Genomic DNA, 19151 nt, shown 5'->3' with positions numbered 1-19151 from the left:
TCTGTGAGCTTTGCTTTTTTTATTGTTTTGATAAAAAAAGGAGGTGTAAGAAGCAGTAGGTTTTATTACCCACAAGATTTTTCATAGATTTCAGTTAACTGCAGTCTCCCCAGTTCCCGTGGACATGTTAATATTCGGTCCAAACACATCACTTACAGTAACTTGAGTATTTTGAGATAACATCCTTGCCAAGTTGACTGGGAAGCTGAGTGTAAGTGAGGTAGAGAACATGTTTCTGATCTTCCAACAAGCAGTAGCTAAACTGAGACTGAAACTCAGAGCACTTGAGGTTAACAACAGTTCTCTTCCTTGGCCTCCTACCCCAGCCCCAGCCCCAGCCCCAGCCCCAGCCCCTAAGAGAAGTTGTCTCTTCCTGACAACTGGCACTTCTAGCTGTAGGGTGAGAAGCGAAGGTGGGCTAGGAGTGATGGCACAACATGGGGTGCTTGGCTCTGCCCTTGAGGTATATTCTGAGGCTGTGACCACCAGCAGCTGTGGATTCACTGGCTCCAGAGCTTTGCTATGGCTTTCTGTTAGAACTGTATAGAGGCCAAAGGTGCCTAGAGGGGCTGCAGCTGAGCCATGGTCTGTTCTCTGGCTGTTAGGCTCTATTTAGGGTGGGACAGCTTATAGATACAGTGGGATTCTATAGGAGCGCATGTCAGAGAGCACAAGGTGTCTGTTTCATTGGCTTCTAGATGGCATTGCAGTATCTTAGAGCATCGTTCAGGTGCCCTGCTAAGCAGAAGCTTCTTTTGGTGCTTAGGCTTCAAACTTTTGTACCATATAGAGTTTTTAAAGGAGATGCTTTCTCTTCCTCTGTTTCCTTTCTCTTCTCCCACCTTCCCATCCTCCTTGCCCCTTACCATTCATCACACTGAAGCCTTGTATCATATAGATGACTCATACTTGGCAAATATTTCGAGAATATCTTGTGTGGGGAGGGTATATTATAGCACCTATATGAAAAACTTGGTCCTTTGATGTAACTTTAAAATGTTTTTAAATCCTAACTATTCTCTCTAAGGACCTGTGTGTGTATATATATGTATATATATATGTTTTCTGTGTATATATGTTTTTGATGGCATATCTTTGTAATACATGGTTTTACTACTCAGATAGTCTGTTGCCCTTTTTTCTTGTGGAGCTACATATCCAAGGTCTTTATATTATATTTTTACTGACCTCAGATGATAGAACAAAGATATTTTAGACTCCAAAGGCCATGTATTCTGTTTCTTACTAATTGTTAGTTAAGCAATTCTGGGACTTAACTGTAAGTTACAAAAAAATGGCTTAGGTGCTCAATTGGTTCTTTCTAATATTTATTTAGATTTGAGCTTTTGGCCCCTATCTTTAAGTTTTTTAGGTCGCAGAAAATTAAACATATCAAATGGCAAAGAATTTAAACTGAAAGAAATAGGTATTTGAATCAGTATGTTTGTTACCTGTTAGAAATAAATAGATTTCCAATTAAATTAAATATCTATATACCTATAACCAAATTGAAAATTAAGTTTATAATGATTTTTTCCCCTTGTATTAGACAGTTCTGGAATAATCCTAGTAGAATTAATATAATTGAGCCATGAAACCCTAAGTCCCAGTGTACTGAATATGCAGTCTGTCTACTATGGATTTGGGACTAGGACCCACATCTCCTGACTTCAGCCCAGTGCCTTTCCATGCATGTTACAGTGAACTGTCCTTTTCTTCGTTAGGACAGACATGTGAGTGGATGTTTCTATGAGATAGAGGTGTGGGAGCTCTGATGCAGAATTTCTGAGGCTGATATGAGCACTTTATTTTTTACACATATATATGGATTTTCACCAGGAATAGCCTGGTGGATTTGTCCTTTTGTGTGGACACAACACAGGTAAAATAAACTTCAGTGTACAAAAAACTCAATGTGGAAATAACAAAGATGATCTGGCCATTTCTACAGGAAAAAGCATATTTCTGCTGGAGAAAGAGGTGCTTTAAAAAAGAAAAGCATTATCAATGTTGCATTTCCCAAAGAAATTACATTCAAGATCCTCATCATTAGAGCTGAATAATAATAATCAATAATTACTGTAATAAAAAGTCTAACCTATATTCAGGGAGAAAGGGAATTGAATTAATGTTTATACTGAGTACAGTTATGTGAGGCTCTGTTTTTAAATATGTACTATCCCTTCAAATCAAAGAAATGTTTCAGTGACAGTTACTGAGTCTGTGATTTATTCTAGGATTCGGAGAAACTGCAAGGCTTATTCCAGGCAGCACTGGAGCTCAGCACAAGCACCAAGCCATATGACTGTGTGACAGCTTCCTACCTGCTGAACTTCTTAATCTGGCAGAATGCCCTCCCCTCATCTCTCTCTGCCTACTTACAAACTCAACAAGCTGCATGTGGTGATGGAGATACATCTGCTATTGTGGTGGAAAGGAACACATTAATGGGTTTGTATTGAATAAATGACCTTTTGCTGTCGCTTATCAAAACCAGTATCTTTCTCACTATTCATTTAGTTAGCATTGCTAGTGGTTAAACATTTACTTGGTGTTTTTTATTTAAGAGTTTACCAGCATATGAGAATACATGAATTTCTCTTTTGCAAGTAAATAGTTTACTCAGCTATGACACTGTTTCTACACAGAGAGTTCGTGTTAAATAAGTAGATATACAAATGTATATTAATACAGCTCTTACTTAAATAGGACCTCTTTCTCTGCCAAAAATTGTGCTTTTTTTTTTTTTTTTGCAGAAATTTTTCTGTATCTACAGCCAGATCATCTTTGCTGTTTCTATATAGAGCAGAGTTCCTTTGTCTGTCAGGGCTCATGCTTTCACTGGCTGTCCCACTCCTGCCTTTTACTCTTCCCATAGCCGGTTCCAAGACCTAGGGTCTAAGTTGGCTGAGGCCTAGTGACTTCCAATGAATATTTGTTGAGGATTCATGTATTTACTTTTGTGCTAGTAAATCTTCATTTTGGAATTGTGAGGACAGATATGAATTTTTATTTAAAAAGAGAGAGAGGTCAGATGTAGGAAGAGTATTAAAAGTTGTTCTCTCCAAGATGGCAAAAATGCTGTGAAAAAGAGAACTAATAATGGGAAAAAATTAGGAGGCCCTGGGTAGTTCTGGTGGAAACGTGGCCATGGATCTGGGGATAGAGAGGTGACAGTGCCATGGAAGATGGCACTTACTCACTCTAGTTGCTTCAGGCCTGGGTTTGAAAGGAGACCCTGATACATGAGAGGAAGAGGTTTGCACTTCGGGTAAACTGGGGAGTTCATGTACAGGATTTATTTTATTCATTTTTTAATGTTTTTTTATTTTGGAGAAAGAGTGAGCGAGCAAGTGGGGGAAGGGCAAAGAGGATGAAAGAGGATCTGAAGCAGGCTCTGCACTGATGGCAGAGAGCCAATGGCGGGGCTCGAACTCATAAACTGTGAAATCACGACCTGAGCTGAAGTCGGATTCTTAACCCGACTGAGCCACCCAAGGGCCCCTCGTGTACAGGATTTTTTAAATTCAAGGCATTTAAAAACTTTGTGAAATTTTTCATGCATACAAAAAATATTTAAATATATTTGGGATTTAAATAGTAATAGTATAAAAATTTCACAAGTTTTATTCCCAAGCTAGGTGATAACACACAACTTAAGAAGTACAACAGCACCCATACCTTTGAAGCCTCTCCTTTATCCTGGCTCCCTCCCCTTGCCGTATAATTACTGTCCTATATATTATGTCAGTCTTTCATCTTTATTTTACCTAGATTTTGCCACCCATGTATATATCATTCAAGCAATGTATTATTTACTTTTACATGATTTTGAATTTTATATAAATAGTACCATATGTGTTATACAAGTTTACTGCAATTTATTAGTACATTTTCTTGTTGATGGACTTCTTCTATCTGAATAAGTAATGCTGATATGAACACTCTCGTATGTATATCTTCTATTAGACATGTCTAGGAGTTTATGGTAAACAAAAAAGGATAATAGCCTAGTCATAAAATATGTGTATCCTCAGTTTAACTAGATGATGCCAAATAGATTTTTAAATTACATTCCTACCAATAAATTATGAGAGTTGTGGTGTATTATATCATCACCAGAACTTGCCCTTGTCAGATTTTAAAAGTTTATGGAATATAAAGTAGTATCTTGTGGTTTCATCTTGCATTTTTCTGATGGCTAATGTAATTGAACATCTTTTTACATGTTTGTAAGCCATTTGCTTCTCCCCTTCTGTGAAATGCCTTTGTTTAGTTTTCTATAGGGTTGTTTGTCTTTTTCCTATTGATTTTTAGGACTTATATATTCTAAATGTTAATAATTTACTGGTTAAACATAATTCTAAAATTTAAAGCTGCTGAGCTATGCTGGGATAACTGGATATTTATACACAAAAGAATGAAATTGAACCCACTACTTCATACCATATTACAAAAATTAGTTTAAAAGGAACCAAAGACCTAACTGCAAAAGGTAAAAAGAAAACATGGGTGTAAATCTATGTGATCTTAGGTTAGGCAGTGGTTTCTTGGATCTGACACCTAAAGCACAAGCAAACAAAGACAATATAGATAAATTGGCCTTCATCAAAATTTGAAACTTGTGTATGTCAAGCGGACCATCAAGAAAGTGAGAAGACAACCTGTAGAAGGGAAAACATATTTGCAACTCCTTTATCTGATAGAGGACTTGTGTCTAAAATATATGAAGAATTTTTACTACTCGCTAGTGGAAGCATATTACCAAATTTAAAAGTGGACAAAGAATCTGAATAGACATTTCTCCATAAAAGACAAATGTGAAAAATAATCACATAAAAAGATGCTCAGCATCATTAGCCACTAGGGAAATACAATCAAAATTACATTGAGGAAGCACTTCATACCTAGTAGGGTGGCTCTACACAAGAAAATAGATAATAACGTGTGTATGGGGATGTGGAGAAAATAGGGTTCTCACGCACTGCTGTGGGAATGTAAAATGGTGTAGCCACATTGGAAAACAGTCTGGCAGTTCCTTGAAAAGTTAAACATGGCGTTACTATATGATCCCACAGTTCCACGCTCAGGCTGCTCTAACAAGATACCATAGCCTGGGTGGCTTAAACAATGGACATTTATTTCTCACAGTTGTGGAAGCTGAAGAGTTTGAGATTAAGGTGCCAGCAGTTTCATATGCCTCGTGAGAACCCTTACCCTGGCTTCAGAGAGCACCCTTCTTGCTCTGTGCTCACATGGAGGAGAACAAGCTCTGGTCTCTTCCTCTTCTTTTAAGGACTCTAATCCCATCACAGGGTCCCACCCTCATGACCTCATCTAAACCTAATTACTTCCTAAAAACTCCCATTTTCAAATACCATCACACTTTAAGGCTTCAACATATGTACTTTGGGAAGGACACAAACATTTAGTCCATACTGGGCATATATACTTAAGAGAAATGAAAACTATGCCCAAACAAAAACTTGTACGTGAATGCTGATACCAACATTATTCATGATAACCAGAAAATGGAAACAGCTCACATGTCCATCAACTGTTAAATGGATAAATAAAATGTGATATGTTCATACAATGGACTGTTATTCAGCCATTAAAAAGTGAATATTGATACACACTACAACATGGATGAACTTTGAAAACATTATGCTAAGTGAAAAAAGCCATATAATATATGATTCCATTTAGGTATGTCCAGAATAGGCAAATCTACAGAGACAGAAAATAGATAAGCTTAGGCCTGGGGAAGGTGAGAGGTTGAGGGAGGGGAGTGACTGATAATGGGTAAGGGTTTTTTGATGGGGAGAGTGTTACAATGTTCTAAAATTCACTGTACTGATATTTGCACATATCTGTGAATATACTAAAAACCATTGGCTCGTGCACTAGGTGTATACATTGCATGGTACGTGAATTATATCTCAATAAAGCCATTATTTTAAAACAACAGCAACTGTTCTGATAGCACATGGCACATGGGCCTGGGTCTGATGCCCCAGATAGAGGAGGTCTAGGAAGGATTCAGAGTGAATGCTATAAATGGATCTAGGAAGTTAAGGAAAGACACAGTTCTACCTTAACTGGAAATACATAACAGGCTAGATAACTTTGGAAGATCTCCTCATTATTTTTTTTAATGTTTAATTTGAGAGAGAGAGAATACATAAGTGAGCACGAGCAGGGGAGGGGCAGAGAGAGAGGGAGAGAGAGAATCCCAAGGAGGCTCTGTGCTGGTAGCCCCATGTGGGGCTCAATCTCATGAACTATGAGATCATGACCTGAGCCAGAATCCAGAGTCAGAAGCACAGCAGACTGAGCCACCCAGGTGCCGCTGAAAGATCTCTTTTGAAAGCAACAAGAACAACAACAAAAACAAAAAACCTTGAACATAAAGCTTAGTTGAGTTGGATTTTTTGTGGGCACTGTTGAACTATTCACAAATTTATAAATGTGTTTCTAAGTTGGCATTATTCTGGGTTTTTGTTTGCTTTTTCTAGTTATCAAATGCTTGTTGGAAAATCTTGAGGAGGAAATATCTCAGGCTGAAAATTCTCTGCTTCAGGCAGCAGCATCGTTTCCACTATATGGGCGAGCCCACTGTATAACAGGAGCTTTGCAGAGGTTGTCTCTAAAGTAAGTATATCCACAGCTCTCTCCCGAGCACGCATTTCTGAGCTCTCAACTTTACTGGAATGTGTCCTAGGAAAGGAATGTATTGCGTTAAAGAGAATTCAAAATTAGATTTTAAAGGTACCTATGTACACATATTTTTATATGTCTTAAATATTTCATAGATTGCACAGTTTTGAAACAAATTGTTTCAACTTCTTATGTGTCATAATTTCCATTTGCAATTTTTGATTGTTTGCTTTTACTACAAATTTCCCTACTGACTTCTGTTGCAGCAGCCTGCAGTTGGTGAGTGAATGGAGACCTGTGGTAGAGAAGCTCCTCTTGGTGTCATATAGGCTTTCTGCCGTGGTGTCTCCGGTCATTCAGAGTTCCTCCCCAGAAGGCCTCATCCCAATGGACACTGATTCAGGTCAGCAGATGAAAGAAACTGTAATTATTATATTTTTCCTCATTACTTCCCCCAACGTACCCCCCCAAACTATTTTTTGGGGAAGATATAAAAGTTAAATAGGTTGGTTAAGGAATTACTTATGATTAGTAAGATTGCTGCCACTTTAGTATTGTTTTTTACTCTTAAAAAATAACCAAAACAAACAAATCAATAAAGCAGGATGAGTGAAGTACTTTTTCTCCTGGGGTAGATTGGATTTTCTAGTATTGTCATTTCGGAGCACCACCTACTAGATAGCAGCTGGGACTGGGAGAGTGGGCAGGATAAATCAGAGAGGTGGGGTTCAGTCAGAGAGGGCAACCTGTTAGGAATCTGGAATGGGGAAAGAGCATTTGATATACAAAGACCATTTAATTAAAAAAGGAAATAGGAGAAGATACTCAAAATGCCCCAAATTGAACTCATGAACTTTCATCTGTCTTTTCCCTCCCAACCCCTGTGTCTTTGTAAATGGCCCTACCAAAGATCTGTTTACGTAAGTCAAGAGCCTTGGACTGCTTGACGTCTCTGTCTTGCTCCGTATATACTGCCTGTCCTCACATTCTTTCAGTGGTGCCCCTTAACTGTCTTTCAAATCCGTTCTTTTATCTGTATCTTCTAACCTTACTCAAGGCTCTCCTCTCTTGTTCGGATGACTCCACAGGCCTCCCAACTGGTTTCTCCCCATCTCTTGGCTCATTCCATTTCCTTTTCACTGTATTCACAGCAGTCCTTTCTCATATAATTCATCATGTTACACATTATCTCTGCTTAACCCTTGTTGTCTGCCCCACTCCATCTCCCTTTATTTAAAATACTTGAGTGACCTCAGATCAGATCCTATAATAGTTGGGTTCCTGCAACCTTGCCAGTCTCATTTCTTACACTTTTCTTCTTCCCAAAGCATTCCACATGGAGTTGTTGCAATTTAATTAACAGGGATCTTCTCAATATTTTCCTCCCTTGTGCTTAGCAAGTGCCTGGTAGAAAGAGGTTTACAATAAATATTTGTTATAATGAATAAACCAATGCAGGAATGATTCCTGAAATGTTAGGAACTAAGTGTGTGGGATGTCGTAGGTGGCATATATATACCTGTATTACAACAGCCAGAAGGGATTGGATGCTAAAGGTGTTATACTAACAGGAGTATTCCTTTGAACACCTAGAAAATCATGAAGAAAATTTACATTTGGTGTTGAAACATAGTTAGTGAATGCATTTTGGAGTGCAAATGAGAGTCTTGTATTAAAAACACACTGAGCATATATCATAAATACCCAATTAAAGTAACTTGGAGTTGTGTGGTTGTGTGAAAATGTTAGATTTTGTTCTTAACTAAGAATGAGTTGGCAGATTGATGATGGTTCATGATCTTAAGACACAGTTATTTGTTAATTTTGGCTGAGAGTTGACCAAAATTTGATGTTTTAGTTTTCTTACTTAAACAGTACATGGGAGTAAGGAACATTCAATCTCAAAGCTAATATTTGGATCAGGCAAGTACCAGTATATTCTGAATGAGAAATCTTGAATGTTTGTCACCTATTGTGGGTGGGGCCTATAGAGTATGCTAAAATTCTATTTGTTATTCAGGTTTTAAAATACCTGTTGGTCAAGTGGCCAAAATGAACAAATCAGGAGACTATAGATGCTGGAGAGGATGTGGAGAAACGGGAACCCTCTTGCACTGTTGGTGGGAATGCAAATTGGTGCAGCCACTCTGGAAAACAGTGTGGAGGTTCCTCAGAAAATTAAAAAGAGACCTACCCTATGACCCAGCAATAGCACTGCTAGGAATTTACCCAAGGGATACAGGAGTACTGATGCATAGGGGCACTTGTACCCCAATGTTTATAGCAGCACTCTCAACAATAGCCAAATTATGGAAAGAGCCTAAATGTCCATCAACTGATGAATGGATAAAGAAATTGTGGTTTATATACACAATGGAGTACTACATGGCAATGAGAAAGAACGAAATATGGCCCTTTGTAGCAACGTGGATGGAACTGGAGAGTGTGATGCTAAGTGAAATAAGCCATACAGAGAAAGACAGATACCATATGTTTTCACTCTTATGTGGATCCTGAGAAACTTAACAGAAACCCATGGGGGAGGGGAAGGAAAAAAAAAAAAAAAGGTTAGAGTGGGAGAGAGCCAAAGCATAAGAGACTCTTAAAAACTGAGAACAAACTGAGGGTTGATGGGGGGTGGGAGGGAGGGGAGGGTGGGTGATGGGTATTGAGGAGGGCACCTTTTGGGATGAGCACTGGGTGTTGTATGGAAACCAATTTGACAATAAATTTCATATATTGAAAAAAAAATAAAAAATAAAATACCTGTTGGTCTCAAAAACAGTCTGTGACCCACAGACTTTTCCTTGATTTTTGCCTTTTCTTTTTTCCTCTGGTTGTCTCCGTTTTTCCTGTTTTTTTCCCCCCACACTATCTGCCATGCATTCTGAATTTCTTGAAAATGTTTCTTTTCTCTGAAAGCCATAAAAATGAATGGGTCACATTTTATTCTGATTATCCTTTTTTTCTAAGTCTTTCCATGGTTTCTATTTGGAGCCAGTGATAACTTTTTTTTTTTTTTGTATTTTGAGAGAGAGCAAGTGAGAGAGAGAGCATGACCAGGGGAGGGGCAGAGAGAGAGAAGGAGAGAAAGAATCCCAAGCAGCCTTCATCCTCAGCCCGGATAGAGCCTGACTCAGGGCTCGATCCCACGACTGCGAGATCACTACCTGAGCCGGTATCAGGAATCGGATGCTTAACCAACTGAGCCACCCAGGTGCTCTGCCAGCGATACATTTTCATGGCTGTCAAAATTTGTTTTGGCAATATTTCATGGAGGTCACGAATGAACAGAAGACATTGGTTGAATCATCATGGTAGCAGTTTGGGTCTTTATAGCTCCTTTTAGACCTAAAATGTAAGTTTGTATAATAGGTATATGAAATACCCATTCTTTGATTCGTTAATTAGTTTCAGGTGATTAGCTGTCGTTATTTATTTATTTTTTTTCTTAAAATATCTGAGCCTGGCTAGCTCTTATTACTGTGTCACGTATTCATTCCCTTAGTCCATGTTACTGAACCTCTGCCATGAGCCAGTGGCTGGTGTAGGCGCTGGAGACCCAGCAGCGAACAAAGTGTTGCATTCATGGAGCTTGCATTTCCTAATCCATTAAGTGCTTAAGGAATAAATATGAAGTTCAATATAATACTAGGATTGTAAATCATACTTAGAAAGCAGTATATTGTGTAATGTATTTCAAAGTCAAATATAGAGTCTTTATAATCTTTCTGGGCTATAAAAGCGTTTTTTTCTTTATTTCTAATTGAAGCATGGTTGACAATACAATATTATATTAAGAATTGTTTTTGTCGTTGTGGTTTCTTACCTCTTAAAACAAAATTGCACTTTGGTGCTCTTTTTTCACATGATTGAGCACCGTCTTGGAGATTCTTAGACAACACTAAGAAAAGCAACGTAAATGAGATGGCGGCCTTTGTCCTATGGAGAGTTTCTGTTGTATTGTTTTGTCCTGTCTTCAACCAATTTAAAATTTTTGTCGTATTTTAAAAGCATACTCAAGTGTCATGAAGACCTTACATAAATAATTTTCACATTATCTACCCCATGTGTCCCTTCTAATAGAGCTGAATATTAAGTATTAAAAATTACAGGGGCACCTGGGTGGCTTAGTAGGTTAAGCGTCTGACTTCGGCTCAGGTCATGATCTCACGGTCCGGTCCGTGAGTTCAAGCCACGCGTCGGGCTCTGTGCTGACAGCTCAGAGCCTGGAGCCTGCTTCAGATTCTGTGTCTCCCTCTCTCTCTGCCCCTCCCCTGTTCATGCTCTGTCTCTCTCTGTCTCAAAAATAAATAAACGTTAAAAAAAAAATTACAAAATTTGGGAAGGCAAATACCCCCAAGGGAAATCTGCAAGGGATTCGGAACTGGAGTTTGTGCACTCCCATTTTTTTTCCTCAGAGTCAGCAAGCCGCTTACAGATGATTCTGAGTGAGATTCAGCCACGAGATACTAATGACTACTTCAATCAAGCCAAAATACTGAAAGAACGTGATAGTTTTGATTTGGAGGACTTGAATGCCAGTGTGCTGGATATTGGTGCTTCTGCAGAGATCAAAGGTAGCATGTATAAAATCAATATTGTAATATTGTAATCGGTGTTTTAGTGACAAAATGTACAAAATGCTCTTTTTATATAGTAAATCAGGCTGCAGATGTTTGCAGAGCATTTCTAGAAAATAAAGCCTTTGAGCTTATCAATGATTTAGTTTGAGGAATGAGTTTCTAAGACTTTTACCAGAAAATGGTGCATCCCAGTGCGGCATAGAAGGTGCTCCAACAGAAAGCTTTTTAGTGCTAACAGCTGTCTTGACAGCCAGGTTGTGTAAGAGCAGTGGTGCCCTGTGAACTTGGGTTTGGGTAGCAGTTGGCTCCTCCCCTCCGTGTGGTTCATTGTCTTCAGTGAGAGTCCTTACAACCAGGCAGCCTTTTAAGGGAAATCAGCCTTATTACTCAGTAAAGTGTGAGCTGCTCTGTTGTATCAAGCGTCCAGAAGTTGTGTTCTTACTGCTTGTTTTCTCATTAGTTGTTACTGTGTCATTTTCTATAGTGTTATAAAAAGTCATCACTAGTAATATCCTTGTGATTTATTACATATCCTACATTGTCCACTAGATGGAGATATTGACTTAACAAAATTTCTTTGTGTTTTTATTTTTTTAAATTACACACTATAACATCTAAATATATGCTTATTGTAGTAGTTTCAAGCAATAGAGAGGTATATTTTAATTAAAAACAAATTAAAGCTTTAATTAAAATTTCAATTCAGTGTTTACATTTTACCTTAAAAAACAAAAACAAAAAAAAAAGAAATTAAAATTTGTTATTTCTTCCCCATCCCACTTCTTTTCTTTTTAATGTATGTGCTTTTAGATCTATTCTATGTATTGATGTGTATGTACATTTTCTCTTTGAGTTTAGCGGGCTTTTAAAAAACACAAATGGGGTAAAAAAAAAACACACACAAATGGAGTTACATTATAAATATTGCTTTGTTACCTTGCCTTTTAAATTGTCTTGGGTTTTTTTTTTTTAATGTCAGTACTAAAATATTCTTAAAGCGAGAAAAAAAGAGTAAGCATAATTATTACTTATGGGCCATGGAATTTAAATATGTTTTGAAAGAGAATTTGTATTTTCCTTTGATTTTAAAAGTTTTATCTTGCCCCTTTACTGATATAACAGCCACCCTCACCAAGATGAATAATGAAGTATATTTATTATGGTCAATTTATGGATGACCACGAGGCAGAGAGAGTTTGTTTCATTAATTTCTGAAAGTTAGACTTAAGTTTTGAAATGGTGTTGTGTTTTATTTCAAAATTTATTTTGAAAACAAACTATATTAAAAAATGCTTAGCATGATTCCTACTGAGAGCACATGCTCAACAAATGTTAGTTGTTTTCTCATGAATAAATATAAGAATTGATTTGTTCAAGCAGATTATTCTTGGGGAAATTATGAATAATCTTATTCTAAGAAACCTGGGATGTGAGTAATCAAGTGTCTAGTGTTGCAAGAGATTGTTTTTTTTTTTTTAAGGTAAAGAAAGAAAAACATGCGATGTAACTGCTCAGATGGTGCTGGTGTGTTGTTGGCGAAGTATGAAGGAAGTTGCCTTACTTTTAGGCACGCTGTGCCAGCTTCTCCCCATGCAGTCCACGCCAGAACCCCCCAGCGGATTATTGACAGTGGAGCAGGTAGGTATATGTTTATTCCACCTGGTATAATTTCTGGTCCCATAACTCGAAAACAAATGAGTTTTGAATTTTTCTTGAATAAAATCATACAGATGTCAACTGAAGAAAATTCATGGGAGTATAGAAATTAGGCCTTGGAGTACATTTCCAAACGATGGCAGTTTTAGAAATTTTTATTTTTCTAAGTTATAAAGAACTGTCGATTTTACCTTCTGTCTTCAAGATTATCATTTTAATTTTTATTTCTCCATTTACCATATAGAAATTTAAATTGTAAATTAAAAAAAAACATTTAATGTTTATGAGAGAGAGAGAGAGAGAGAGAGACAGAGCATGAGCAGGGGAGGGGCAGCGAGAGAGGGAGACAGAATCTGAGGCAGGCTCCAGGCTCTGTACTGTAAGCGGGGCTCGCACTCATAGACTGTGAGATCATGACCTTAATCCAAGTCGGATGCTTAACCGACTGTGCCACCCAGGAGCCCCAAATTTAAATTGTAAATTTAAATGAAATTGTCTATTTAGCAAAACTCCACAAACCTCTTACATTTCTTAAATTAAAAAAAAAAATTTTTTTAAATGTTTAGTTTTTTGAAACAGACAGAGCATGAAGGGGGGGAGGGGCAGAGAGAGAGGGAGACACAGAATCCAAAGCAGGTTCCAGGCTCTGCACTGTCAGCACAGAGCCTGACGTGGGGCTCGAACTCATGAACTGTGAGATCATGACCTGTGCCAAAGTCAGATGCTCAACCGACTGAGCCAACCAGGCACCCCTTAAATTTTTTTTTTTTTAATGTTTACTTATTTTTGAGAGAGAGACAGACAGTGCGAGCAGGGGAGGGACAGAGAGAGAGAGGGAGACACAGCATCTGAAGCAGGCTCCAGGCTCTAAGCTGTCAACACAGAGCCCGACGTGGGCCTTGAACCGACGAACTGTGAGACCATGATCTGAACTGAAGCCGGACGCTCAACTAACTGAGCCACCCAGGCGCCCCAAACCTCTTAAACTTCTTAAAGGAAAATGGTGCACCTGGGTGGCTCAGTTGATTGAGTGTCTGACTCTTGATTTTGGCTCAGGTCATGATCTCACAGTTCGGTTCGCTGTTAGCCTGGAGCCTGCTTGGGATTCTTTCTGTCTGTCTGTCTCTCTCTGCCCCTACCCCACTCACTCACTCCCTCTCTCCCTCCCTCTCTCTCTCTCTCTCTCTCTCTCTCTCAAAATAAATAAATAAACTTAAAAAAAAATTTGGAAAGGAAAAAAAAGTGCTATATTGGTTACTTATGGATCTCTTGCTTCCTACTACATTGATAATAAAATTGTAGTCACTTTGGTTTTTTGGCTGACTTTTATTTTAAGACCACAAAGTCAGGTCACCATCTGGGACTATTCAAGTGACTTGAGTGCAATGTTTACAAGAAATTAGCTTACCGCAAGCATTTCATTTGGAAATATTTTAGATTTATTAGATTTCTGTTTTTAATTGATTCTCTCTTCCTTTCCATATGGTTTCAGCAAATCTATTTCCCACCGTTTTCCAGCAAAGATATATAACACGTACTTTCATTTGTACCCTTTATCAAGTAAGGTAATTTTTCCCCTAGGGTGTTACATTTAAGAACAAAACAAATATCATAGTACACTAAATGCTGATTTTTTCTGTAATAACCATGTGACTAGTTCCATGGAAATAATGCTAATATTTTTATTCACACACTCTCCGTGGCCATGTGCTTGCATCTGGTTAACAGCTGGTCCTGTGATGTTGCAAGGCCCTGAGGCGGAGAATGGTGGAGGAGAACAGTACACTGCCAGCGTCATTGTGTTCCTTATTCTCCTCCAAATCAAATAGGCGTCAGTGTTCTAGAGTTACTTGCAGTCATTGCTGGTGACCAGCTGCAGTGCCAATGCCAACACCTTCGCGGGGGAATCCAGCTATGATTAATGATTACTTCACTGATGTGTACCGTCTTACTAAGAAGTAAACATGTGCAAGAGTCTCTTCCCTGTTCAACTCCTCTTTTCAAGGACAAGTTAAAACGTCTAGTTTTTTGGGGTTTGTTGCGTAGCGTTTAAGAAAAATTAGGGGAGCCTGGGTGGCTCAGTTGGTTAAGCATCCAACTCTTGATTTCAACTCAGGACATGATTTCCCAGTTTTTGAGTTTGGGCCCTGTGTCAGACTCTGCACTGCCAGTTCAAAGCCTGCTTGGGATTCTCTCTCTCTCTCTCTCCCCCTCTCTCTCTCTTCCCCCCCCCTCGTGCCCCTCCCTGCCTCTCTCTCCCCTTCCCCTCCCCAAAATAAATAACTACACTTAAAAAAATTAAGGGAAGCATATTTTGCTTTCACTATAGTCGAGAAAGACCTGAAAGCTTTCTGTGAAAACCGTGCGTCCTTGACACTTTTTACATAGCACCCAAATGGTTTGAATTTAATTTACGTGGGATAACGGTGTTGGGACTGAGAATTAATATAAACTAAAAGAGATGTTTGTAAAAAAGAAAAAAAAAAAGACAAAACAACAACAACAATAGCAACAATAGCAGAGAGGTTCCCATAAAGCAAAGGATTCTTCTAATGGCTGTTTTCTTGAATACAAAATAGAATCTTGTTTTTCTGTAAACTACGAATTTCTTTCCTAATGAGATTCAGCCATTTTTCCACGTCGCTGTTCACATGATGACGTCACATTTTTGGTTTGAGAGGAAACTAACAACTGAATGAGCAATCAAGAATGTACGTGATAGCACTGTTCTGACCTTGAAACCATGCTGCCTGTGGAAGACTTTATTCTTAATCATGCTGTCTTTAAAGAAATGCCTCCATTTAGGAGTCTTTAGTCAGTGAAAATCAAAGTCATCAAGAAATTAGTGTTATTCATATTGCTTAGAAGATTCCTACTTTTAGACATAGAATTTTGCTCCATGAAATTCTTTTAAATAAAAATATTTCCATGTACTTAAAACCTTTAAGAGTTAAAAAATATATACATGACAGGATATAATTTATATTGAAGTGGCTGAGCCTTGCCTGAAGTCCACTTTCCTCCCCAGGGCACAGTCACCCTTATGACACTACATCTTTTGTGCACCTAGCAGCAAAACTAAGAATTTAAGAGTCAGTACCTGAGGTGAGGGTATCCATAATAGACTTGCACAGACAGAAGCAGTGAAGTGACTTGTAGGCAGAAGTCACTTGTGGGAGGAATATGGGACGTGTATTTCTTATTCCCAAGAATAATAATAACTGTGTTCTACTTTTCTCTCAGTGGATGGAGGCTTTTCCATACGACCTAAAATATTGACACTCAGCCCGATGCTTCTTTTACTCTCAATTCACCCTTCACTCTTGAAAATAGTATGGTTCTATTCTAATTTAAAATTTGATGTCTCAAATTTGTAGCCTGATTCCTTTAATCCCATCCTGGTTTTAGGGCCGTTTGTTGAAGGGATGACCACTTAAATCCTGCATACACGAGGGGGTGGTTTCTAGCCAGCTGACCGGCAGTGAGATACAATTTGAAGATTACAATTTGCTGCTGTACAAGAAGGTCTGGTGCCTGTTCGTGACTCAGTTTTCAGAGCTGTGTTCACAGACTGAGAGCTGGAAGGATCACAGGGATGATATGATCTAGCCTTCTTATATGATCTAGCCTTCTCATACAAGGGGAAACTGAAGCCGTTGGATGTCACCTGGTTTGCCCAAGATCACAAAGCTGGTTTGTGGCAGTTGCAGGACCAGAACCCAGTTCTCCTTTCCAGCCTGTGTTCGGACACGGCACAGTGCTGCCTTTATTCTTAGCTGCTCGTTTAATTTTTCTTTAAATTTAATTTTCCCTACTTCCCATGCCCAGCCAGACATTTACAAGCAACAGGACAGTAAGGCAACTTGCTACTGAACTTTTCAGCAAATGATTCATTTCCCTAAATCACTTCTTGTGAAGCAGTGTGTCCTCCACGGCTTCGGCAAGAGGAAAATGTGTTCATTCAGAGGCATGTCTGACTTTCCTCCTGCAAGGTAATCACCTAATGAAAGGTTCTTTCAGAATGTTCCTGTGCGAGGGGCAGAGATAAAACCAACTTTGAGGGATGTAAGTCGAGCCCCTTAAAGAGCGGGCAGTACGCGCAACCTTATCTCACAACTTCCTGGCTGGTGTGTGTCTAGGTTTCAAGCTGGATGTTTTGCTGAGGCAGAGCTTTTTCTTGATACATTTCGTTGGTCCTTTCTCCAAGGAATATTGGATACCCAGCGTCTACTGATTTTTTGTAAACAGCTCCCTGTATCCGGAGTATCAATTCATATGTTTATGTATTTCCCCTAATATTCCTAAAAAAAAGCTTTGGGGTAAAATTTTCATATTTTTTTTCCCCTTCCTACTAATTATTGCCCTAGAACTCACGTGAATGAAAATCATTACCGATTAGAAATCAGCTATTTTTTTAAAATTCCTACTTTAGATTCTGTTGTCATTTTTATGATGCTCATGGCTAATTGGGTTTACACGTTTTCTCAGTGTCTTGGTTACCGTTTTAGATTTTCTGTAATGGTCTGCAACAGGAGATCTAGGTTTATTGGCATTTGTAAGTCGTAAAGAAATTGCCTTTTGTATTTTGCCAGGGTTTATTTTTTAGAAATTATGAATAAGTATGCATTGAATTGTACCGAATTCAGGTTACCATTTTTAAGCTGTGAAATGGAATTAAACACATCTCTTAAGTCACCTGTTTGTTGACTGCCATACGACAAGGGTGTTGTGGGAACATAAAGAAATGTAATATGTGGTTCTCTGACCTCGAAGGGCTTAGAAATGTAATGGGAGATACAAGATAAACGTTTGTAGAAAGTTAGACTAAAGGACACCAGTTAAAATGGCACGTGGTTAGGAATTTGCTAGAAAGCAAAGAATAAACTGCTAAGAAGATGTCTAAATACCAGAAAAATATAATCTTTGTTGTTATTATGTAGGAGAGCAACATTTGGGCTTTGAAGAATCCCCGGTTTTAGTAAGAAATCCCTATAGTAGAGAACGTACAGTTTAAAACAGTAATTAACCTCTGTGGTATAAACTTTTACAAACCGTTCTATTTAACCAAAGAGGAATTAGTGACATTCCTAAGGTAATAAGAAGTGGCTGTGTCCTAAAGTCATAATTTAAATTAAGGGATTAAGTCTCACTACTTGGTGATACAAAATAAAAACAAAACGGACACTTAGTGTTTGCTACTCTGACAGGTACTCTGCACAATGCTTATGTGTAATTTTACTTATTTCTTAGAACAATCCTATGAAGTAGGTTCTAGTTTTATCTCCATTTCACATATAAATAATATAATAAAATAATGTCAGCTGAATTAGCTTATGTTAGTAAGGAGGCTGAGTAGGGTTCCTGAACCCAGACCTCCCACTATATCAGAGTATCAGAGCTTAACCACCACATATGCTTTTTGTAGAAATGTTCCACCAACACTTAAATCCCTTTTGGTTTATCTACTTTAAAATGAATGGAATTAGCCTTGATTTTTCAGCTGTATTTCTCTCTATAGACAAAGGACAGATATTTAAAAATGTATTTAAATTTGTCCTGTATGGGTTTTAGACTCTTGATTGTACATTTAGCTCCTCTAATTAGCCTACTGGTAAATTATAGATGCCTAGAGACATGGCATGTAGCTGTTTTCCCCTGTGGAAATTTACACCCTGTAAATCCAGAAAGCGTGTTAATTGACCTATACAAATAGGTTTTATGAAAATTTAGAACCAGGATCTGCTAAACTTAAAAAGATAGTCACTAGAATTTAAGAATAGAAATCAGTGCCCCACCTCCCCCCTTTTTTTTTTTTTTTGCATTTATACCTTAATTCTCTTTCAGAAATCTTGAGATGTATGTTATTCATTAAGAAATATTTTGTGAAGAAATCATCCATGTTTTTGTCAACTTTAGATAGGACCTCAGTCGCATCTAATAAAAAGGCAGTTGGGTTGGAGTTTTCAGAAGGCTTTTTCATTTTTAAGATACATTTAAAAATTCTATTTTTTTTTTTAAGATTTTTTTAATGTTTATTTATTTTTGAGAGAGAGAACTGACTGGGGGAGGAGCAGAGAGGGAGGGAGACACAGAATCCAAAGCAGGCTCCATCCAGGCTCTAAGCTGTCAGCACAGAGCCAGATGCGGGGCTCGAACTCACGAACCGTGAGATCATGACCTGAGCCAAGTCAGACGGTTAACCCACTGAGCCACCCAGGCGCCCCAAAAATCTATTTGATTCTGACTGTT

General features: G+C 38.2%; 1 protein-coding gene across 2 annotated transcripts in view; it reads left to right on the top strand.

Moving 5' to 3' along the window:
- The window catches only part of THADA (THADA armadillo repeat containing), a 333497-nt gene that overhangs the window by 40594 nt on the left and 273752 nt on the right, over window positions 1-19151 (top strand). For both annotated transcript variants that reach the window (XM_049650200.1, XM_049650201.1), the window contains 5 exons: window positions 2238-2451; window positions 6519-6654; window positions 6927-7063; window positions 11082-11240; window positions 12727-12884. In XM_049650200.1, the coding sequence (XP_049506157.1) occupies window positions 2238-2451; window positions 6519-6654; window positions 6927-7063; window positions 11082-11240; window positions 12727-12884 (804 nt within the window). The remainder of the gene's footprint in view (window positions 1-2237; window positions 2452-6518; window positions 6655-6926; window positions 7064-11081; window positions 11241-12726; window positions 12885-19151) is intronic.

Source organism: Panthera uncia, assembly GCF_023721935.1.
Source record: "Panthera uncia isolate 11264 chromosome A3 unlocalized genomic scaffold, Puncia_PCG_1.0 HiC_scaffold_11, whole genome shotgun sequence".
Lineage (NCBI taxonomy): Eukaryota > Metazoa > Chordata > Mammalia > Carnivora > Felidae > Panthera > Panthera uncia.
This window is presented reverse-complemented; position numbering and strand designations above follow the sequence as displayed.